This window comes from Rhinichthys klamathensis, unplaced genomic scaffold (genome assembly GCF_029890125.1).
Source record: "Rhinichthys klamathensis goyatoka isolate OS25496 unplaced genomic scaffold, OSU_Roscu_1.1 h1tg000184l_1, whole genome shotgun sequence".
NCBI classification, from domain to species: Eukaryota; Metazoa; Chordata; class Actinopteri; order Cypriniformes; family Leuciscidae; genus Rhinichthys; species Rhinichthys klamathensis.
In genome coordinates, this window is record NW_026606712.1 from 1,148,743 (window position 1) to 1,174,166 (window position 25,424).

Genomic DNA, 25,424 nt, shown 5'->3' on the forward strand with positions numbered 1-25,424 from the left:
ACCCCTTGGCTTATTTCTTATCCATCAAAGGCACAACTTCTCAATTTCCATTAACACTGCAGATGAGATTTGAAAAAGCATGTCTTTGATTTTGCTTGTAGTGGCATAAAATTAGCATAATGCAATCTAATGGAAGTGCTCCTTAAATTTTACTACTGACAAAATGCATCTTGCTTATTGAGGCACACATCATGAATTCTCACACTTTTTTAATGTTCTAAATAAGCAAAAAGAATGTTTATGGTTAAACACGACTGCAAAAGTGGTTTAACTGAAATATTTTACCTTTAAAGGGATAGTTCAGACATAAATTACAATTGGCAATTCGTTTAGCATTATACTCACCCTTGTCATTCCAAACTTTTGCAGAACACTATTTTTTCTTTTAAGTAGCCTACATATTTTTGGCCATGCATTGAAAGTCAGCTGGGTTTATTGGCTTTCATTGTATTGACAAAAACAGTTAAAAATGTCTTTAACTTATCATTTGTTACACATAGGTTTGGAACGACATGAAGCGGAGTAAATGATGACTGAATTTTCATTTGGACCTGAACTATCAATCCCTTTAATTCCCAGATTTGGGTTAGCTCTATTTCAGGAGGGTTTCGCAATCCTTTCATGGATCACTTTCATAAAGACAAAAGGGAAACAAATCCCTCCATATCTCCAGTGTAAAATCATTCACAACCGAAGCGTCTGATGTGCTGTGATCCATTCAAGCTAAAGATATGTTTGAACCTGTTGCTTTGATGTCAAGTCAACTCAACAGAGTTAGGGGAGTTTTTATGTCAATCACTTAAGAAGAGGCATCACATGAGAAAAAAAAATTGTTTAGTGACCTCTGCTTCTCTTTGAGCACACAAAAACCCAGTTTAGAATTACAGACTAATGACTTTCCTTACACTGCTTGTGCTTTTAGCAGGAGAGAAGTTGAATCAAAGGTGAATCACCTCTGAATTATCATGGAATTTCATTTAAATAAATAAGAGAACAGGAGCTCTGGGGCAAATGCAGCTACGGCTCAATAATGTGCCCCGAGTAATCTGCGACTCACGCCATGTGTGAAAATGAGAACTGTCAAACAGAGCACACATTTATACTCTATGGCTAGCTACATGCATTATCATGACGCAAAAATAAAATAAAAATATTTAAATTATTTTTAAGAGCAGCACTGCGGCCTTGCGGGAGTCAACTGCCGCTGTCAAAGCTCATAAAAGCAATTAAACCCTCCAATAAACCCACCAAAGACCACCTTCCTCTCTCTCGACAAGCTATGATTCTCTGTCAGAAGGGGCCACAGCGCAACGCAAAGAATCATTATGCTAATAAGACCAAAAAAGCAGAAAGCAGCCATGCAATATTCATACCCTCCATCATGATAAACTATTCAGGAGTCATTTAGCTGGAATGCTCATTTAACGAACTGAGGCGTGGAACAATTAAAGCGCGCCGAACGATGGAAGCGTACTGTGATGGAGAGGACGGCGGCAGCTCAATCTCTCACCAGGGATGCCATTTGAAGTTCTACACACTAATGGTTGACTTTTCCTCAACACTTCCCCTCAATATCCAGGGTCCATTTTGTGTCTTACATCACCAAGGCCACCATAAAATGGCCTCCGAATGGAAGTGTGGCTGATTTTCGCTGGTTACCCTTCACTGCTCAACGCAGGCTTTGACTGGAGATATGATTGAGTATTCGTTTTAGGACTGCATTAAACATTAAGGTCCTCAGAGCGTAAGGGTCGTCCATATTGCGGGAGCATTTTACCATTTATGACCCATTAAAATGATTGCAGCATAAAAACAAACATTTACCGGCAGTCTCAGTCCATCAGTTTAAATGGGAAAGTGGAATAATTCAGAAGTGATTGCTGGTTAGAAAATGGCTTCATTTCAGCGAAACAGTGCTTTGAACCTCTGGGTCTGTGGAGGGGAAGGAGTCTCAGTTCAGAGCCTCTGCCTTCCTTCATTACAGCGTGTGCTGACAGCAAACAAGTCGACCAGCATTGCTCGGGGCCACGAGGCCCAGGACCCGGTCCTGTCATGGCCCATATCGCTCTCCCCACCAAATTGCTTCCCCCTCAACAGGAGCAGGATTTATGGCAGTATGAAGCGCGGAGATGCATGTCTGACCGCGCTCTCGGCTGTACAAACTGCTTCAGGGAGGGAAACATTCATATTATAATCTCGGGGGCATAGCAATCACTGCCTCAGCATTAAGACAAAATGAGAGAACAACACTCAGCGCCGATGCATGTGCATGCACCTGTTAGAAATAAACCAAGAAAATGTGTGCAATGGACCTCGGCTACTCACAGGAGAGCCATTCGCCTTGTTGTTCCAATATCCTGCTGTGTGGGTACATTAGTAGCCAACTCCCCATTCAGACTGTCACCGAATCTCCGGGCTCCCATTGTGGAGAGAGAGAGACACCCAGAGTCTTGGTAATATCACACTGTCATTTTGCTTGAAATGGTTATGTTTTACAGGAAAAAGATGGCATTTCTTAGTAACAGAAAGCAATAATTGACCAGTTGTATTGTGTTTTTGTACGTTATAAGCTTGCATGTGTGTTTTTAAAGGAAAATTACACCGGGAAATTGCATGATGGAAGTGAATAGTAACTGTGGGTTATTCAGCCCTCAGAGTACTGAACTTATTACCAGGCTTCATAATGAAATCTGCAGTCAAGCGCTTCCAATTTGTTTCGCAGTACTTCATCGGAGAGGGGTGTTTGTTTAGTTGCGCTGACGTGCGAAGATGTATTTACTCTGATGGCGCCTTTGAGCGTGCGTTGGCTATCTAGTGGCGGCATATGCTCCATGGCAATTCAAAGGCGAATGTAAAATGTAGTTCACAAGCATTCCCACTTGGTTTTCTATTGGCCAATCTGTTGCTGAGTTAGTTGTACGATGAACTTTGCATGCGACTCACGTCAATGAATTCACAGCGTTCAACCTAGTCGCACATGCTTTGCTATTGATTGCAACAACATCATCAACAACTACAGCTATGCTGGTAATGAACTGCAGGGCAGATGTGCCAAAGTTGACTTATGGAGGTGAAAAGCCACGCTCCAGCTCAGCATTTTCTTTCAGGTTGACTGTGCGTGAATGAGAACCAGACAACCGGAAATCAATGTGAGCAAATGGCGGTTTGGAGGGGGAGGGATGATTGCAGTGGTTGGATCAAGAGCCATTATATTCAACAAAATGGGACCTTCAAACCCCGCAGAGCACTTTTCCCAAAGATTGCCAAAGTACACGGTCTGAGGGGAGGGTGCATGGGGAAAAAAACAGATCTATCACTGGGAGGATTGCTTTTCCTGCTGCCTTCCTATCAAGTCACCGTTAACAAATTACTGCCGATCTATTCGGGAATTAGCTGTTGGATCCCTAGAAGTGAGGGGCTGATAGACAGAGGTGTTAATAAAGGCTGCTCACCTCCTCTAGGTGTGACGATTGTGAAGGAGGAAGGCGAACAATAATCAGCGATATGCCACCTACACGTTCCTCTGCCAGCAGTCTCTGTGCAGTGTCTGCACACACCTGGGAAGAATGACTTTTGAAGAGGGCCATTTAACAGTAATTCTGACTCTGTGTTGCAGAGAATGGTTTGACATTGGTGGGGCTGATGTCTGTGACGCCCCTTCGGTTTGCTGTCGGGGAGGAGGAGGAAATCAGCTGGAGGAGAATTATCACCCTCAATAAACTCCACAAACCATGCAATCAAGGACTGGTTTCTCAAGGCGTCCATCAAAGCTTGGCCTGGAATTAAGTGTTTTTACACAGGAAATCACTTCAAATTAAGTTATTTCCAATCAGTCCAGTGAACATTTTGACTGTCACTGTTTTAAACGGTGGGACAAATGAAGCTCGGCTCAAATGCCGGTATTGGCTGTTGTCCTTCAGAATAACTCACAAAAGCTGCTATTACATTCTGTCTTACAGCAGTGCCAGGTTTCATTTAGGACCCATTAGATTGTGGGTTCAATCTGGTGATGATTAGTTTGTAAACCTTATTCTGCAAAACTCACAATTAAAATGTAATTAATATTTAGATTTACTGCAAACAAAATTAGGATTAATGTGACCCACTCCATCATTTAAGTCATTTTGACCCAGGAACTCATTTAGATTTTTTAAAGTTATTTTAATTAGTGTGTCAATATAAACATATATATTTATATAATTAAACCATCAATAAAAGGTGAAGTAAAAAAATAGAATGCATTTATAATATAGAACATAATATATCCAACATTATATTTACCATTTTATTTATTAATTTTATTAATAAACGACATCATTTGAAGGCAAGGCAAGTTTTTGATTCAACCTCCCTCCGTCCTCTCATGATTCTCCCCAAGCTCTGAATCAACAATGTCCCCATTTTGAAGAGCGATATTGTGGAGCATATACACAATAATAATTCAAAGTGCTTTACATAGAAAAGGAATTAAAATAATCATAAAATAATAACAACAGGTGCATAAGAAATAAAGATTGACAATAAAGGCAGATAATTTTTTTTATTAAAATTATTCCTGAATTGCCCCTGTAGAGTGGTGTGAAAACTGAGGCTTTGTTTCATAGAAACAATATAAAACACAAAAGAATCAAAATTCAATGTTTTTGCTTTGTTTTCCCAAAAACGGCATATTGTGATAAATATTATTTTCCCCTCTGTGTTGTCATGATTAATTGATTGACTGGGACTTTTTTGTGTTTAGTTTTAACATATACGTTTAGCTTAGAACAAGATGCAATCCTCCTCACCCCACAGCCTGAATTGGGAATAATGAAAACAGTTTCCATCTTTTTCCATCGTCTTTTTTTCTTACTCTCATTTCCATTATGTCCCTTTTCAAATGTTTTGATTGTGTGAGACATTTTCTTTTTACTACTTCATAATAAAGAAGCAGATAGAAGACTGCTGTGTTCTCAAATGGCTCACTATCTGGTTATTAATCTGACAAAAGCATCTCCAGCAAGATCAACTGAAAGTACTTGCAGTGCAGCTCCTTTGCCAGTAATAACAAAGCACGCTTTTTTAATATGCAGACCGAGAGTGCGAGTGCATAAGCAGTTTGCACTCAGCAAAGTGCTAAGACGGTTTTGAATTTTAATCCAATCTTGACTAATGTTTTTTTTGTTTTTTTTTGTAAAAGAGCGCATGTGACGCGAATGCTCTGAAACTACACACACTGAGGTTCTGAGCGCTCTCGCTGCATGCCAACATACGATGCATTCATTTGCTCGAAGAGAGGCAGAGGAGGCCATTGATCCGTGTTGCCTGGAGGGGTGAGGGTCTCCATTCCTGCGGGATCCACATTGGGTCTGCCTCAAATATTCTAACAGGAGTCCCACATGGAGCTCTCCCATCCCACTGCTGCTGCGCCCCTAAAGAGAACAAACAGTGAAGAAGGAGCTGTCAACACCCAAACTGCCTGGAGGTTCTTCACCTTCTTGCATTAGATGGTCCAGACCGTTGTAAACACACCTGAAGCGCTGAGCTTTATCCTGTAAACTGTGTGTTGAAAGCAGAGTTCACTCAGCGACGACTGACGCCAGGATGTGAAAAAGTAAACCTCGCTCCTCTGTTCCTTTCAGCTGCCCTGCGGTGCCAGGCCTGCCGAGAGAGTTGGGCGGAAACTGTCTCTCTGCTCCCTGCAGGCCACTGTGATGTTCAATCAAGCCTCGCACAGCTCTGCACTTTATAACTTGAAAAGAATCTAATCCATCATAGTCACCATAGCCTTTGTAGTTTTGCATAGCATTCACAGGCACTGCACTGAATGTATAACACCTCTACCTGTGGTAGTTACATGCAGCGAACAATCCACAATAACTGATTCAACTGACTCAACCCTGAGTAAATGAACAGAGACAGGCAGAGAGGCCAAAAGGTTCAGTGTTCCCTCTGAGCTCATTAGTTTCATTCTATACCCAATGTCCTTACGGATTGATTGATGACCTTCATCTGTAGATCACGGCATCTGGAGAGCAGCAGGATAGCTGAGATTGTGCTGCAGCACAGGGTCCATTTAGTGTGGAGTCCAGCTGCTCTCTGTCACGGAGTTTGGAGTGAGTGACCATGAGCGATGTGGATTTCTCCTAGTGTCTGGAACATTTCTGACAGCTTTCAAAAGCTTGACGGGGTGAGTCCCATAAACAAAGTGGCAGTCTATGACAAGAATCCATTAGCTTCAAAACACTTGTTCGTTTAAAAGATGACAGAACTTATCCAAAAATGAAAGTTCTGTCATCATTTACTCGCCCTCATGTCGCTCCAAACATGACTTTCTTTATTCTTATGTAGAATTTTTGAAGACTGCGTTGTTCCCACGCTGCTGAATCTAGGCTATGCCGCTGCTGCTGAATGTTTTAGCATAAAATCCTATTTTAACTTCGTTGTATTGTGAATATGCAGTTTAAATTGACAGTAATTCAATAAAACATTATTTAGGGATAAATAATGGCGAGAAACGTCTTTAAATGTAAGCAATAAGGTACGAGAGGCTGTGCTGCCTCTGCCTGTGTATCGTTAATAAGTAGCCTAACGGCTGAAGGGCGTTGTTTCACGACGCGAAGCGGAGTGCCTGCAACCCCTTCAGCCGTTACTTATTCACGATACAGCACTTGCCTCGAGTACCTTATTGCTTTTATAAAACGGTTACCACACAATATTAAAGTAAAAAAAATTTATTAGTGCAACTTTCATGAAGTTAAATCAATAAACTCCTTCCGCTAGAAAAAAATAGTCCCTGACCGTGAACAACAACGTTCCAATGTGTAATATGCATGAAAGTTCAAATAAAAACAACAAACCGTTCTCAAACTTTGTCTCATTCTTTTTATTTTTTACAACACAATATTTGTGAAATTTCCTCACACAAATAGGCATAGCTTATCTCTAAGCATGAGAAAATGTTTATTTTTTTGTTTGTTCCGTTATTTTCTCTCTGCACTAAAATAAATATTTACATAGCCTATAAATAAAAACACAAGGGCACATATTTTGATAACAGTTAGGCCTAGGTCTTTAATCTAAGCCTATTGTATTAATGTTATTAATTTAGTTGCTAAAATGCTGCCTAACAAGAGATAATAATAAATAAATATTTGATAAATAGATCACTTTGAAAGATAAAAAATCATATTTGTAGAAGTCTCTCCAAATTGTTCCTCAAACCACTTATCCATCTTGCCTTGGAAATCGAAATTTATTTTAAACATTTTTAGCCTTTTTTTAATTCTTACGTTTTTTTTCTATGTTTATGTTGATACGTGTGTTAACTAAAATAAGTTTTTATCAAATATATATTTCATTTCATTTATTTCAGGTTTATTTTAATTAACAAAAAAAGTTTTTAATAGTTTTAGTTAACGATAATAACCAGTTTTCTCACACAAAGCCATTGTATCGTATGGCTTCAAAAGAATATATACACTGTAAAAAATTATCGTGATTTTAACGGTAAAAGACTGTAAAAATGCTACAGTGAAAAACTGTTAATTGGTTAACAGAAAGTTTCCGTACTATATACGGTAAATAACTGTGATAGATCTAACGGTACATTTAATGTAATTTTACTGTAAAATACCGTTAAATTTACAGTTTTTGAAAGTGAAAAAGAACAACTCATTCATTTACAGTGAAAAACAGTAAATTGACATTCCCACACTTCCCTGCGTGACACTTCACATTTGATGTATTTTTGTTGAAATAACTATGTTTCTTCTTAGTTTTCTTAGTTCTTTTCTTATCAGTTATGTACATTAGAGTTTTATGTTACATTTAATGTTGTTAAATTAATGTTTATTGCATTTTTAAAATTTCATGTATACCATGATGCTGTTTAGTGTTTGTGCGAATGAGACTGTACTAACTTTCTCGTGGGAGAACTGCTTGTGATGAGCTTTGATTTTTCATGTGACTTTCATCACTGCTGTGATTATTGTTGGTTGTCATTGTATTACAACGGTACAAAATAGATATTAATACATAAAAAGGTTGGAAAATTAACATTAAATCAGATAATGAAATACGGTTTATTACTGTAAATTTTAAGTTTAGTCTGTAAAACCGATAACGTCTGTACCATATTTTTGACGGTAAAGTTCTGGCAACCACAGCTGCCGGTATTTTACCGTAAAAATGGCATTTTATTTTTTACAGTGTAGTGCAAAGTATCACTTTTAAGAGTGCATTTACTTTAATGGTGCTGTTGTGTCCTTTTAGAAGCTTGAAAGCTTCAGTCCAGTGGAGTGCTACGTTGTGACGTACTTGCCGAGGCCCATTGTGTCCGGCTGTGATGCTGCCAGCCTCAACAAACACACCATTATTTGTCTGATAGCTTCTGTTCTGTCATTTTGTCTGTAAATGTCACGCAGCAAGGGAGTGACAAAAAGGCTGACCGCTAAGCAAAAAATAATTCAGCTTTTTTTGTGGGGCTGTCTGCCATTTCCTGAGAGTTCAACCTTCCCATCTTGTGCCTGCACTGTAAATGTCTTGGATGCTGCAGGGATGTCTCCTCCAGCTGTGTGAGTGAAAACACAGGGGGGAGATGTATAGATTCAGGGTTGGAGTGTGTTTTTGACAGGTATATTCTTACCATACACCCAGAACGGGACTCTGCACCTGCTGTGCCATCTGGGCACCGTCTCACGAACCCCTATACAAACATTCAGTAGCATTTCTATGATTGACATACTATTCATATACCGTGCTATTAAAATGGTATATGTCTAAAAAAAAATATGGCACATGGTGCTTTTTGGTAAATCTCTCTTGACAACACATGCAAACTGAGCACACGGAGCTGGTGTTACTCACTTATGTGCACATTACAACTAACACAACACTGTGTTTAAATGAAGACAGCAGGTCAATGGGCTGTGAAGAGATGAGTCAGAGAGGATTAGGGCCTGTAGAGAATCTTCCCATAAGAATATTCAGGTGTCATTATAACACAAATGTTATAATAAGATAGTCATTAGTGCGGAAGTACTCATTTTGTCTCAGGACATGATTACATGTCTTTGTGTACCACATCAAGGTCTCAATGAAGCAATAAGCCACTTAAAGGGACAGTTGCCCCTAAAATGAAAATTGAACATTCTGTCATCATTTACTCACCCTCATGTCTTTCCAGACCTGTTAAGAAGCTGCTGTATTCCCTACAAATGAAACTGAATGTTGATCGATTTTTGTCAAGCCCAAAAAAAATTGGTTCATGACTTTTGAAGTCATAACGGTGTGAGGTTTAGAATAACACGAGTAAATAATGCCAGAATTTTTATTTAGGTTAATATCCTTTCACATGCGTACATTATGAGGGTTTTATGTTATGATGTTTGATGCGATATATATTTAGCTAATTGTTTTTATAACGTCAGCAACAACTTATTGAAAAGATTGAATATAACAATAATAATCAAAATAAACAATTATTCTGCAAGGTAATATAGTTTATAGATTTATTGAGCACATAAATACAGAAGTCAGCTGTTATTACAGATGTGCACTTTAAAATATTACTACTTTTAAAAGCATTTTGAAATGATGTTGTTAAGAGCTGTCAATTTTTTTAACTGAAAATCATATACTGTACCCCTTACTGTACACACAATACAAATAATATTAGATTTAACAAGGATGATGCATGTAACGTCACTGTAAATACTATGTTAATATTAAATAATTGTATTATCTTAGTATTATTGTTAAATGTTTTTTTTTATCAGTTAAGCACATTTTGGTTATGTTTCATTGTATGTAGTTCAGTCAATGATTATAGTCGTGTTTTACACGGATGGCGTTTTGCAAGAAAGCATTAGCATGAGCCATTGTTCATGGAAAGGGATATAATGATGAATTCATCACGTGGTGTTTTGTTTTATCAGTATTTTTTTATGGTACAAACCAGATTTTAGTATTTTAAGAAGGCTGTTGTATTATTATTATATTGGTTAATGAAATATGGGCCTACGGAGATGTAAAATAGGCACCAAAATTCCTCCTGTATGCCTGAAACATTGTCACCGTATTTTATACAGTGCATATTTTTATTCTTTAACACATGGACATGGTTTGATTCTTTCTAAAGTGGCATGACAGTGTTTGTAGCAAAAGTCAAAGCAAATCAAGGATGATCACAACACCTTGACTTTGTGGAGTGACAGTGTAAAGCAACTTCCTGCACATCATTCAGTGCGAGCCTGTGCGGAGCTGTAATGAAAGCCATGATGAATGTGACATCCAGTGAATAGGGACATTGTATAGAATCCCTCTGACGGCTCAGAAAGCCTCTAATCCGCTAGCAAATTGAACTTGGAATTAAAGAATCTATTTATTTCTATGATTTGATTTATTATTCCAAGACTAGAAGATGAAAGATGAGATATTGTTTATTAGAATAGCTGAAGATTTGACATCCAGATGGCCAGAATTAAACTGCTCAAAGGACAGACTGGCTTGCGTTTGGTTCTCCTCGTGGATTATCCATTACTTCAGCCAACATCTTTCTCAATTTCCTTCACTGCGGCACATTCCTGATGCTTTTAATGAAATATTTTAGTTTATATTGGGGTTAGGTGACACAGCAGATTTGATCTATAAAAACATTTTACATATAATTCTAGAAGGAAAGATGCAAATAGTGGTTCATTTGAATAAAATGCATAATTGAACTTTTTTTCTGTTCTTTTGTGCTTTCATAATACTAATTAATTTTGTGTCCTGCAGTCATTTAAAAACTATATTTCACATGGATTGAAAAATATATATATAGAGAGAGCAAAATGGAAACAGAAGCATCTGCGTCTCATAAGTATTGTAACATGAAGTGAAGTGTCTCCTAATGATGAGTTACCTGCCATTATAACTGTCCCCTGGGCTCTGCAGGAAATGGGACTCTGTACTAAAAGTGGAAAACGCTCTTTTCAAATGAAACTTTACAAGGACACTGTAAGCGATCAATTATACTTCACTGGATGATGAAAAGATTTATTTCTTGAAGTTAGATGGCTAGATCATCACAGATACTGAGCATATGGCGGCCCAGATTTATATATATATATATATTTTTTTTCTTCCCCCAGATTTATATCTGGTCAAAGTTAGCAGATAATTTCTCCTCTTCCAAGGTTTCAGATGGAGAATTAGGGTAGATACAGTGAAATAAAATGATATCTTAATATTTATTTGATAAATCAAATAAAAATGATTTATTTGTGCACATCATCATCATCATTATTTTTTTTGAATTCATTTGTCCTCATAATCTATAATCAAAATAACTTCCCCTCCCTCTCTTCTCTTCTCTGATGATCTGTTTACAGCCGTGAGGGCGGGGCAACCTGTCATTCACATGACATCACAGCAGTAGCAAACCACAACCATCCAATCAATTCCTGGTGGGAAAAAAAATCCCCCACCTTTTTTTCTTGTTCAAGAAGCCATTTCACTCAGTATTGGAAGAAAAGATTATCACAACTTCCATTTCATGTTGACTTTTTATTTCAGCAAATTTCAGCAAAGTTGTGTCCCAAATGACACTCACCATGTAGCCTAGTTATGCACTATGTACTCAGCCGTGTGGTGTATGAATGTTTTAAGGTTATTTTGTCATTCAATATTAAAGTCTGATATTGCCCTCCCCCTCCGCTATGTAATTAAAGCTGCAATCTACTCTTTGGCAGTGTCCGAAATCACCCCCTATACCCTTAAATAGGGTAATATTTCAGTAGCACCTCATTGCAGTACACGAGATCCAGGGGGCGGAGTTGGATCCAGATCTAAGGGGTGGAGATGGGTAGGATTAGGGGTGGGGTTAGGGATCAGGGGGTGGAGATGGTGGGGTTAGGGATCAGGGGGTGGAGATGGGTAGGATTAGGGGTGGGGTTAGGGATCGGGGGCGGAGATGGGTAGGTTTAGGCATAGACATAATAAATACATAGACGCCCTATTGGCCGTCAGCGTACGTCAACGGCACCCCCATATTGGGGATGGCAACTTTCCCATACCTCTCACACCGGGAATTGAGAAAAATGCCTGTTTTGTGCGCTGTTTGGGGCTGTAGCCTACACATCGCCACACAATTGAAAACAGCTTTCGAGGAATTACCTTTCACAAGCCAGACTGAACGTTTGTTTTTGGTTGTATTTGGTCATGATTTAATTGGTAATAGTAACGTTCAGGGGATACATTTAAAAATACTACTGTTATTGTTTCACGGAATGTAGTTTTAATAGTTTTTCAGTCGACAATGTATTTGTTTAAAGCTCAAATATGTGGTTTGTTTATGAAGATATCGCCTATTTAAAAATTTGATCTGACGCTTTCGGAGTTGAAGATGCTATCACCGGGGCTCAGCGCTCGTCTACCCCGCCTGGAACAGCCGTACCTCGGCCAGTGCTTCTGAAGTTTTCCCGCTGACTCGGATGTCTCTAGTCTAGTGGTTAAACATGAGATATAATTCGTCTTGTGTATATCTAACGGGCGGTCTTTGGTCTCATTAATCTATAAATGGTTCCCTGGTAAATCGTTTTGGCTGAGGGCAAAGTGAAGTTTCATAACTTTATATTTAGGCTATTTTAACGTTGTATCCTGCTGTATGTTTGACTGAAGCTACTTCTGTTATAATGGCTATTACTGATCAATAAAACTGAAATTTAACAAAAAGAGTTAAATATTAAATATAAGTCAACATTTAACTTATTTTTTATTGTGTATATTCTGTAATTGATATTTCTTATTCTATTGCTATTATTATAGTATTATTAATAAACTATATGCTATTATCAATATTTTTATGATTGTATTATTGTACTTATGATATTATATAATTATACTATTCATTACTTTTTTATTTGCTGTATAGCCTACTATTTGTTTATTTTATTGACTAAACTATTTACTATTACTTCTCACTTTATGTTATATTTACTATTTGCATTGCACTGTAGTTGTACCATAACATGTATTATCATAAAGGATCCATCAGTTATCTTAGTTTTTGCTAAAATCTGGTCAATCACAAAAAAATGCTTTTTTCCACAATAAGAAAACTTAAATTATATCTCAGTATGGGGGTCTTCACTCTTCACCATTCTTATCCAAGAATAAAAAGCCAGATACATGACACGAATCTGGATCCAACTCCTCCCCCTGGATTTTGTGTTCTGCAGTGAGGACCATCTCATGAAATGCACTGCGAGAGTCACACGACGAATGAATTCCCGCGTCTCGCCAGAAGACGGCGCCTGCAGCTGAATCATCCATCCACACATTTTCCAAACCGCTGATCCAATGTGGCTACAGTGAGTGTATCATACAGGTATAAATTCCTTTTTTATTAATAATTAAATTGTTTAAATCGGTTTATACATAGTTTCCATGATATATAGTTCAAGATAAATCTTTTCATTTTACTTCTAGAGCTGTCAGTTTGCTATTAAGTGTCTAATGATTATTAAGAAGCTTCTGTACTCCGTGTCCAAATTCCACCTCTTTTACTGTCTATGGAATCCACTCACTCGTTTTTATTCACTCCCTCAAGTGAACTATATTATTAGTGGACTAACGTAATAGTGAATAAGTTTCGATTTCGGACACAGCATTCGTTTTTTCCCCTTGGTTAATTAAGTACATCATCCGGGTATTTAAAAGTGTACTTTTTCTTTTGCCAATTTTCAGTATGTGCAATGCCCGTGCAAAATCTGTTTTTGTGTGTTTTTAGTAATTGTTGGTTTGGTGTGTTTGAGTGCTCATTGTTACAATTACACAGCAAAAGTTCAGTGAGATTTTTATTTGTAGCTGACTTAATGTTTAGCTGACAGAGTGTTTATGTCAGAATGTTTATTTTTTAAACCCCAACCTTCTAAACATCATCTAAACATTTTCAATGTGTGCTTCTTTTACCTAGATATTTAACAATATCTTTTGCATTTCTAATTCAAACAACGTCAAACTTGGCACTGCACTTGTGCCTGTAGCAAGACACCTGTCAAGTTTGAAATCCATCGGACTAACGGTTCGAGAGATATGCGATTAACAGACACACACACTAATTGTAATTGTAGGCCTACTACAAAACGTCATAGAATAGTGCATAAGTATGCAAATTAAATTGGAACACACCTCTCCTCTAGTTGCCAAGGCAACATTTCTCATTTTCATTTAGGTTGATGTAGCCTACTAAAATAAATAAAACTGAAACAATTAATAAAATAACTCAAAACTAATAACAAAAGCACAAAACAAACTCTAAAACCAACTAAAATATATATATATATATATATAAATAAAACTAATAAATTTTTTTATTGAAAACTAGGCTATATAGTATCTCAATGAAACTAAAATAACACTGGGTAGACAGAGGGTCTGTCCTGAAGGTTACATCTCCTACACGCTCAGTTGGACACTGTGAGGCACCACAAAATTGCTCTGAGACCTCCTGTGCTCTAGAGGGGCCCCGAACACAATGGATCTAATGGCACTGGAGTTCGTCCATATCACAGACACCGACACAATACCTCCAGCAGCACCCCTCGATTCTGTTCATTTTAAAAACACAACAAAAATAAAACATAGTATACTCAAGTGTATTTTGCATTAAGCAATCAATCATAAATCATGTCTGTGGGATAAGACGACATGAGTCTCTCTAATAATTGTGCAATCACTGAGAAACAGCACTGTGAATGCTGATGTCTCTGTCGCCCACTACTCACTTGTTAGTGGCTTGTTTCTCAGTGTAATTATTTCATCATGAATGGAGGGGAACATTTGTGCATGGCCTGCGTCCCTGCGTGAACGTATACCCCACCACAATCAAGAGACACACGTCCCTGTGGGATGTATGAATGTACGTAGGAAGCTAAATTAAAGGGTTGAATGACATTTGGTGCTTGTGTTGGGGGGTAGGGAGCGAATTCAGAGTAACTCGGCTGATTATGAGATTCACAAGATTCATGCGTTTCATTTGTAAATCGTTTGTGTTAGCTGCTTAATGAATAAAAGATTAAAGGCAGGCTAGTTTTTGACAGCTTTACAAAAATAACAATTAAATGGTAGGCTAAGTGGTAATAAAAGATACGGCTAAAGTAAATCTAAAGAGAGCTGTAGGTTTGATAAATAATGAATATTGCTTAGTTTGATGTTATTCAACAAAAGGCTACCTCGGCTATTAAGTACAATCTGTATTATAGGCTTCTGTACACATGCAGATGTACACAGCAGGAAAATCTCTTGATCATTTTTCATCAAGTGCTGTCAGACGAGAAGCTTGCAGTAAATCATATGCAACTAGGGCACCCATATTTATCATCAATGACCAAAGTTCAAGCACACCAGGATCAACCTAAAAACAGAAGCCACTTATTAGTGTATATTGTTAGCACAAATTGGATATGTGCCACGTTTTGTTATTCTGTCATGTCACTTACTGAAAAAAAAACGAAAAACATTTTTCCCCAAGAGAAAACAGTCTCTTGCACCTTGATTGAGGTACCATGAGTCTCAGTGTTCAGTGGCTGTTTTCTCAAATTTAAACAAGAGTTTCGTTTCCTGTGCGTGTAGCGTCATCTGCTGTACAGTTATGTGAAGTACACATTAAAATGGAGTACCATCTGACCATGAGGCTGCATAAGGCTCTCATAATGTTCAGACTTCAAACTAAAGGCACAAATATAAATGTGTAAGCATCACAACAGCTCCCTAATACGAAATGCAAGACGGAATGAACGGTTTAGATAAAAATTAAGCTAGATGTAATTTATCCTTTTAATCAGCTCTCTAAAATGATCATCTTATGTTAGTTAGAACTGGATCACTTTCCCACGTGCTTCAGATGTCCCATAATCATGCTGACATTTAATTTGGTGATATTGAGTTATGCATAAGCAGTTATAAGGCTGCCATGGTGGCAGACCTATATCTGACATGTTTTACTTTTAAATGTGGTCCTCATATACAAAGTGTTTGTGTAGTTTAATCCCATGTAAACTATACTAATTAAAAGTTACATTTATAAGGGAAACCTTTAGATAATTCAACAATTTCTTATTTCTGCTAGTTTAGTCTGACCATTTGAAAGCATCTTAGAGCAAGTTATTTTGCATGTACACCATTTTGAAATACAAAACAGTATTAAGTTTGTTAAAGTCCCTACAACACCCAGGTCATGACAACCTTAACGTTCACTTAAGTTCTCTAGAACTGAATGTTAGAGAATAGTCCAATTTATAAAATGGATATAACACCAAGAAAAGCGAGACTAGTATTATTAGAGTCTACCAAGATACTAGAGAAAGTTCTTTCAGCACCAACACAGGAAGTCACACAGGAATAGGATGTCTTACACATGTGCACTTTTATTGGAATTGAATTAGTCAGTGTACAGGTTGGCCCCACCAAATGTCTGGCACCGCCACGTTCCACACAGCTTTTACAATATGCCCAGGGGGAATGGAAACCTTTACATCTTGAATGGTAAAGCTTAGTTTTTTTGGAACAAAGAAAAAAAAAAAATAACCCAAGATTTTAAGGCTGAAAGTACAAAAACCCAGACATTGTTTTGTTACATAATTTACATACAATACTACAATGTTACGTATGCTCCCAATTACTGGGCAGCCTTCATAGAGGCAAATAAGTTTCGGAACAATGCATTTAACAAACATTTGGAATGACTAAAGAAACAAAACAAAACCATTGAGTCCTCAGATGCATTGTAGAACTTCGGGGATGCTTATTTGCCAAAAAAACTTGCCGTCACCTTCACCGTTCCAGTTTTTAGATCCTGAGTCAAGCGCCAAAAATAACAAAAGCCATGCCAATGTTGTCGTTTGAAGTTTTTCTCTGCGCAGTTTGAGTCGGCGTGAAGTGGTAACAGTCCGTTTAGAAGCATTTGCGGTGGACAATGGATGGTCCAGACTCGTCATACTCCTGCTTGCTAATCCACATCTGCTGGAAGGTGGACAGGGAGGCCAGGATGGACCCTCCGATCCAGACAGAGTATTTACGCTCAGGTGGGGCAATGATCTGAGGAGAAACAGACAATTAGCACGATGCAGAGTTGCCATATGTGTTCAGTTACAGACTGATAGAGGCAAGGGTCAAAGCTCACCTTGATTTTCATTGTGCTAGGGGCCAGGGATGTGATCTCCTTCTGCATCCTGTCAGCAATGCCAGGGTACATGGTGGTACCACCAGACAATACAGTGTTGGCATACAGGTCCTTACGGATGTCGACGTCACACTTCATGATGGAGTTGAAGGTGGTCTCATGGATACCGCAAGACTCCATACCTGCAGAGCAAGACAAATGATTAAACAGCGTTCCTGTACTCTCCTTCAAATGAAATCTAGTTTACATACACACACCAGGTAATGTTTGTCAGGAAACCTACCCAAGAAGGATGGCTGGAACAGGGCCTCTGGGCACCTGAACCTCTCATTGCCAATGGTGATGACCTGTCCGTCAGGCAGCTCATAGCTCTTCTCCAGGGAGGAGGAGGAAGCAGCGGTGCCCATCTCCTGCTCAAAGTCAAGAGCCACATAGCAGAGCTTCTCCTTGATGTCACGGACAATTTCCCTCTCAGCTGTGGTGGTGAAGCTGTAACCTCTCTCGGTCAGGATCTTCATGAGGTAGTCAGTCAGGTCACGGCCAGCCAAGTCCAGACGGAGGATGGCATGGGGCAGGGCGTAACCCTCGTAGATGGGCACAGTGTGGGTGACACCATCACCAGAGTCCATCACGATACCAGTGGTACGACCAGAGGCATACAGGGACAAAACAGCCTGGATGGCAACGTACATGGCAGGGGTGTTGAAGGTCTCGAACATGATCTGGAAAGAGAGAGTGGATAAGTTAATTGATGCTCAAATATTTACAGCACAATTCTCACACATCCATGCAGGGGTTAGTTGGAAATCCAGAGCAAAGAAACAAGTGCACAAAGAATAAGTGCAGGAGACTGCAAAACAGGCAGGCAAAAGTATAGATAACCTGCTGCTTCCAGCAAAAGATGAGAAACTCAGGAGCTCAGAGGAAACAAAGCCTGGAGGAAGTGAACGAATGAAAAGGAGAACTTAAATAACAGGACAGACAAGAGACTTCAATGCACCATTTGCTAGCCAAAAACCAACCTGTGTCATCTTTTCCCTGTTAGCCTTGGGGTTCAGGGGGGCCTCTGTGAGCAGGACGGGGTGCTCCTCTGGGGCAACACGCAGCTCATTGTAGAAGGTGTGATGCCAGATCTTCTCCATATCGTCCCAGTTGGTGACAATACCGTGCTCAATGGGGTACTTCAGAGTCAGGATACCTCTCTTGCTCTGAGCCTCGTCACCAACATAGCTGTCCTTCTGTCCCATACCAACCATGACACCCTGTAACAAAGAAAGCAATGTTAATTTTTGTAAAATGTTTAGGAACAAGTTAGTCACTTTTAAAATGAAAATAATTCTGATTACAGGTCAGCCCAAATCTATTCATCCTCTGCTTCTCACCTGATGTCTGGGGCGACCCACGATGGATGGGAAGACAGCACGGGGAGCATCATCTCCAGCGAATCCGGCTTTGCACATACCGGATCCGTTGTCAACAACCAGTGCGGCAATTTCATCATCCATGGCTAAACTGTAAGAGAGAGAGAAAACATTTTAGAAGTGCACTGCTGCCATGAAAGAAAGTGTCAGTGAGCATGTGACCATGTGGAGTCAACTTCCTGTTTCGTGCTGCATTCTACAGTGTGACCGCTAGCGGGTGCTAGAGTGACAACACGCGCCTCAGATATGCCAGACAAAGGAAGTCCCTCTGCATTCTCTCGTTATTACCATAAAAGGCAATGGATTGAGCCGCTTTGCGGCTGCCGGCGGTGTGGCGCTCAGCCAGAGTCAGAGTTCAGTAAAAAAGGAACAGATTTCGAAATTCATCACGCCAGGGCCACTCCCTAAATTCTACAGGAATTAAGTTTTACATCCTCTTCCATTCTCGCCTGGTATCAATTACACAACCGAATTTCGACGAGTGTCTGCCCAACATTACTGCGTCACAGATCTGCAGTCAGTTCAATGACTCCATAAGAGCAGACTTCACACCAAAGCACCAACATCAGCCGATTCAGTTTATATTCTAGTCTTATCAATGAGATTTAAGTGAAGTTAAGAGTTCGACACAATTATAAAACTTTAATTGCAACCAGAACAAATTTATACCAACTGTTAAAATTGACCACACCTTATATTTCGAAACGTGAATGAAGTGCTTCACCAATCTTCAGGCTTAATGAAAGACTGAAGGTCTGCATACAACGATTTAAAGCGCCACTATTTCACTAAAACGGTTGGATGTGATGAAAGCGAACTAATAATTAGTCTTGATTATTTAGAGATCGAATAAATTTAAGTAAATGTCAGATTCACACGAGGTGAATGCTGGTTAGCCGGCTAGCTAAAGTAGGTCACACCCTGCTGCAGCACAGCCTGCCGCACAAAGAACTTCCCATGCCGGCTATCCATCAAGTGTGCAACATGCCTCACGAATACCCTTAAAACTGTAAAGCCATGTTAATGCTGTTAAAGCACGGTTAACCAGAGCACATCTTAATGTTGAGAGACGTAAGTTAAGTTAAACGCTTATTTCACACCGGCCCATTCAATGTCGTGTCTACAACGGTTAACGTTACCGTCACTTCCTACTGACATGTCGAGCACATTAAGTTATAATAATACAGCAATCATTTACATAAAAATAACCACATACTAAAGAATAACTAGCGTTTTAAGCAGGTGTTAGTATTTAACAGCAAAAAGACCGGTAACTTTGTCTAACGACTTTATCCAGTTTTATTTATTCATTCTAGTTAAACATTTAAATTAATATTAATGGACTAAAAATACAATAAAAGGCTTTAAAAGCTGAAAAATTAACTCACCTTAGGTTTGGGGGGGTTTGTCGACTTAAGAGAATTGGTTACAAGCTGATGATATTCCGCACTAGCTGCGTGTGGAGGAGCTCAAAGTGAGGATGAAAAGCTGGGCGCGCTCTTTTATACGACAGCATATGCCCGGCTCTAGCCATAAAAGGTAAACTTTCGGAACTCTGCTCTCTGATTGGTCCAGCGTCACACACCCGGCTGTCGCGTGCACATTGCTACACTTGCTTTCTTGCAACTTGAGAGTGAAAGAAAGGGAAGCTAGACTAGTTGAAGTATAAGGCCTAGGCGATTTTGATCAAAAGTGATCCTTTTATTTGCGATTTGTAATATATAGTCATATGTAATTGCGTATTGTGTTGTGATAACGACGATAAGACTATTCAAACCTTTCAAAAAGTCTGTGCAAGGTTACAAGTGCTAGTATTGGTCAACACAGTGGTGGACAGTGACACCTTCATGGTCCTGTGCTGTATTTTCAATCTAACAACAGCAGCTCTGTGGGTCATTTACTTCTTATTGTATTCACAATAATACCATAGTACTTCTGTGTGGGAATCTACCAAGTACTTCTCTATTCAAAATAGGGGTATTTTTCACTGAAATGATGATAACCAAGTGACAAGACTGTTGTTTCCTGTAGGAGCAACTAACTGGTCTGAGCTCATTAGGTAATGTTGTCAAAGAAATTGTAATGAAACTTGGAATGAATGGGGCTTTGCATTCCTGTAATTATGAGTTGCCTACGCAAAACTCCCTGTTTTACAGGAGTAATATTTTTACATGCATAGGTGTGTGCATGTTACATGGTGATGATGAGAAAGGTATTAGTTGTTGATGGCTGTAAGTGGGCCTAGCCCAGGTTTATATTAGACATGATGACGTCAAATTGTCAGCATTTAAGACTTGGTCTTGACCAATTAAATGTTGTCTTGTAGATGTTTCATATCAAGTCTGGTTTCTCATTCAAAAAAATATTACACATTTTTTTATGTATCATCATACAGACATATGAACTTTGACTTTTTGTTTGGATAGATTTATAATAATGATAATTCTTCAGAACATTGTTTCCGTTGTTTAAAAAACGGTTAAGATATTCATGATCAACAAAATATTTCTTGCTTATTTCAGATGTTGCCACAGTTTGAATAATAGATAAGGCTGTGCTTGAGCAGAAGTGATGTTGGCAAGCTACATGTGTCTTTTTAATGTGTAACTTGGGAGTAATGCACATGGCCTTCAATGGCAGTTATAAACAAAAACAGCTGATGTCAAAATCTCTTGCTGATACCAAGGCCGGTGTGGTTTTGTGACTTATATATATATATTTTTTTATTTTGTCTTCAAAACATTTACAGCACATTTGACAAAACTGTTTTTACATTTCAAGTGCTTTTTTTGTTAAAAAACTCAACAAAAAACAATGAGTTTCTTTGATTTAAGTTCTTAGATGTGATAAGTTGAGTATAGATCATGGCTTATCAATGTACAACAAATATAACTATTTTTTTATTATTATTCTAGCATCAGCAAATAAACAGACATGCATGGCATTAAGAGATGTAATGAAAAAATGGTTATAAGCATAAAAGTAAGAAAGATTTATCTACAAACAGGACATCAATAAGGACTCATCAGGTCTCTTCCTCCCATCCCCCAACATTTCTTTTAAAGAATGCCAAACATCCATACCCCCTTATAAACACACCATTTGCAAATAGAAACTAGGCATCAAACTATGGTTAATGTGATGTGATATAAATCTTACAATGCAGACAGGTTTTTTTACTTTGAACAACCATGCTTCTCTTTGTAACTTTTGTAGGTTGGACTGGGGTCTTGTTACAGCAGATGTGCTTTTGTGAGTCCATAGTCCCCCTGAGGACCACCACCCTTCCCCGATAGCAGCCTGCCTTCCCCCCATTTCAGCGCTCCCATTCATCTCTAAATAAGGTACTGTCCTAATGATCTTCAGCTTTGCCCCATGACATAAGATATCCAAAGCAATAAAAAATATGCTGTGGGCTGTCACCATGATAATTGCATTGTTCTTTAGAGTTCATACGTTCTTATCTAACCTCTGATACCAAAGCTCTCCTAACACACTATGCAACATGATGATAAGAAATATATTCATGAAGTTCTTCTCAAAGGACCACTTTCTGGGCGTGTTGTTTTTGTGAAATCTGTTGCATTTAGTAGTTTGCTGTCTGGCATGAAACTCAGTTTAACAATTCAAATCACCAAACTAGCCTGTTTTTTTCCATTTCTTTTAAGTGTTGAACAGAAACACTATCATCTTGAAACAAGCATTTAAGCTGAGCAGAAGGCCACCGATTGATTTTAGATTCACTTATATTTGGTTTCTTGATGGTGTGTAAGTAAAGTCAAATACTCAAGCTAGAAAGGAAGTCACATTTATACTGCCAGCTGGCCTCTTAGATTGGATTATCCCCCATTTTATGGCCCAAATGGATTCATATGCACTCATCTGTTTCCTTATTTGCTCTGACTCAAGTATTATGTGGGAAAGCTTGATTTGAGATACATTTATGGTGGTTTTACATTCAACCAAATGATTTCCCAAAGTGACTAAAGCAGACAGTGAATGTTTTATATCTTTGTTTATGCTGTCAAACCACTTGCAACAGGATTTGATACTGACCAAGAAAATAAAATACTGTTCTTCTTTTTTGTGTTCCTCAGCATAACAGTTGTGACTGTTCTCTCTCACCATACCAAATTTTCATTTCCTCTTTGCTGTAATAACTAGTAGAGAGTTTCCTTTTATGGCTGTCTGCACACATTTGTCAACATGTAGTTTTCATTTTCATAATTTAAAGCTGGAATAGTTCAGCAAAAATGAAAACTTTGTCATTATTCACTGACCCTAATGCTGTTCCAATCCTGCATGGCTTTATTTCTTGGAACATTCAAAAATAATGTTTCAACTGTTGAATGATTTGGTCCATAAATTCCAAAACAGTCATTCTATGGTCAAAAACAGTTCTTTAAAAACATTTAGACAAAAACATCTTCTTCAAAATATCTTCTTTTGTGTTCCACAGGGGAAAGAAAAAGTCATACAAGTTTGGGACGACATTAGAATTAAACTTTTTGGGTGAACTCTCCCATTAATGCTGCAAATGTTTTGGCACATTCTTGTACTAGAATGTGTACTAAGAAAATTCTGCTCACTCCAGTGCTGACTGATCAATGGAGATCAGTGGCTTATTAGCACCCCACTGTGAATACTGCAGGGGCTCATTCCCTGTGACTGAGATATAAATAACTTATATAGAATATATGCATGCTGCTTCAGATATTGCATTAAACCATATTTACCATTTTAAGTCCAGGCATTCTCAATGCATGCTTATGATCATTTAACATACTGGAATGCAGGATTCATTCATGGCTATAGTGGCTATACTTTGGTATACTGTGTGGCCTGCAATTTTCTTCTCCAAATGCACTGGGATTTCCCCAGAGCTAGAGGGGGACGTGAGATGGGCCTACAGTATGGGTCAGTTTATAGCAATATCTGCTTTTCTACTTGGACCCCAGGCCTGCTAATCTACCCTCCACCATCTGTCTGCTCGCAAGAGGAGGGCTGAGCAGGGATTGGCCCTGGAATGAGTCAGACGTGCCCGTCCACACTCCAGACTTAGTCAGCCTTTAAACCAGCATGGGAGAGATTACTGTGCCAAGCAGCATAGCTTAAGCCTGCCACAGGAAGTTGAGTAATGCCAGCAGGAAAGAGATCCTGCACTCTAATAGAATTTTATATATCTGAGAGCAGTTTCGACATTCATGACCTTTGGTCAAACATACACTTAATGCAAAATGGAAATGATCCTTTCAGAACATTTGCTTTCGTCAGTTGCAAATCATCATTTCATACCCTGAATAGCACATACAAAATGTACTCAGTGGGGCTAAAGCATGTGCCCCTACTACTATTGCTCATAGCGCTCATTTTCAAACCCCCTTAACCCTAATTCTTAAACTTTAGCTGATAATTGGTCCTGCACAGTTTATTCTATGGAAATTGCATGCAATTTCATATAAACATTATGGTGGGCTCTGTTGAATTGGGCAAGTTAAGAACCACTTAGCAACTACAACAGAAATTAATCAATCAAAAACTCACTTAAGCTGGACAATGAATTTCTTATAGAGCTGCATACAGCCAAAACAATATTTGTTGCATTAATTTCCTATTATCACTGTAAAGCTGCTTTAAAACAACCTGTATTGTAAAAAGCGCTATATAAATGAAGGTGACTTGACTTGACTAGATTACTTAGAACAGCGTAACAGCGCCCTAGCAGCAAAGCAGAATAATGTAGCATAACTTCAGCAAGTTTAGCACAAGAAAGCTCCACTTTGTCTTCAGAAAATGTTTTTAAAAATTGCCAGACTAGCCTTTGCTAATCGTGCCAGTCACGCTGGCTCCACCAGAACCTATATCTAAATATTGTAATGAAAACTTGCTGTTATTTTGTAATTACCCTTATTCATCAGACCTTTTATTCTCAAGAGTTTCAATGAATGTCACTTGTGCATGAAAGATCTGCCATTCCTGAGTGATGCCTGTGTGAAACTGATGAGGTGTGGCACTCACAACATCTCTGGCAAGACTAACAGTTTTGTCTCAAGTCCAACATTAATATTGGCAGTGACCTATATTGGCTCATCTGTGCATAAAACATAAACCAACTCTCCACTGAGATTTAATACCTCTGTCAGTCTAACCAACAGCTGAGCATTGACCTAATAATTAACTACTAAACAATCGTCATTCTCCCTAACACAGATTTTTCTAAATGTTGACTTTAAAAAGATCCAGATTTGACCCAGTCAAGAAAATATGTTCATTAAAGCATAGCTCCTTCCTTAAAAAGACTCAAATTCCACAGCCTGAAAACTAAAGGCCATTGTTAGTTGCCAAATAAGGAAATGATCTACGCATGTCTTACAGGAAGTGAATTTTTTAAGGGATGTCATTTCTTTTGCAAGTTTGCACAGGAAATCACATTCAACTATGTTGGTGTGGAGAGAACTTTACTCAGGAATGTACATCTGAGTAGTATGTGCTTACTGTTTCTCATCATGCCATGCAATGCAAGCCTCACTCTCATACGGATGTGTAAAAAACAGCATCACAGCACACAAACTGTTTTTTGATGACGTTGTAAACAGCTGCGCACCTAATCACTTTTAGCTGAATCTGGTCTAAGTTTAAAAAGGCCATTTTAATTGTCTAATTGTATGTTTATTTTATCAATATAACTCATTCCACCAGAAGGCTTTTTATTTATTTGTTCAGTTGTTTTGTATGTACAACTAATTTGATCAGTAATTAATGTAATGCTAAAACAACAACAAAAAAAACAATCACTTTATTTTGTGACTTAGCTGAACATAACATTAACATAACCTTATACTGAGGGGTTTGTTATG

At 38.5% G+C, this 25,424-nt stretch overlaps 1 protein-coding gene across 1 annotated transcript; it reads right to left on the reverse strand.

Annotated features, from left to right (window-relative positions):
• Positions 1-16,366: 16,366 nt before the first annotated feature.
• actb2 (actin, beta 2) lies at positions 16,367-20,092 on the reverse strand. The gene is made up of 6 exons (XM_056261639.1): positions 19,956-20,092; positions 18,529-18,658; positions 18,169-18,408; positions 17,430-17,868; positions 17,147-17,328; positions 16,367-17,061 (listed from the first exon to the last, which is right to left on the reverse strand). Exons 2-6 carry the CDS (start codon positions 18,649-18,651, stop codon positions 16,918-16,920), a joined length of 1,128 nt encoding a protein of 375 aa, XP_056117614.1. The 5' UTR covers positions 18,652-18,658; positions 19,956-20,092; the 3' UTR covers positions 16,367-16,917.
• Positions 20,093-25,424: the final 5,332 nt, after the last annotated feature.

Coding starts and splice junctions, on each gene's coding strand:
- actb2 (XM_056261639.1), bottom strand. CDS start 18,651: ATGGATGATGAAATTGCCGCACTGGTTGTTGACAACGGATCCGGTATG. Junction 17,869..18,168: donor ACAGGGAAAAGATGACACAG/GTTGGTTTTTGG, acceptor CTCTCTTTCCAG/ATCATGTTCGAGACCTTCAA. Junction 17,329..17,429: donor GTTCCAGCCATCCTTCTTGG/GTAGGTTTCCTG, acceptor CTTGCTCTGCAG/GTATGGAGTCTTGCGGTATC.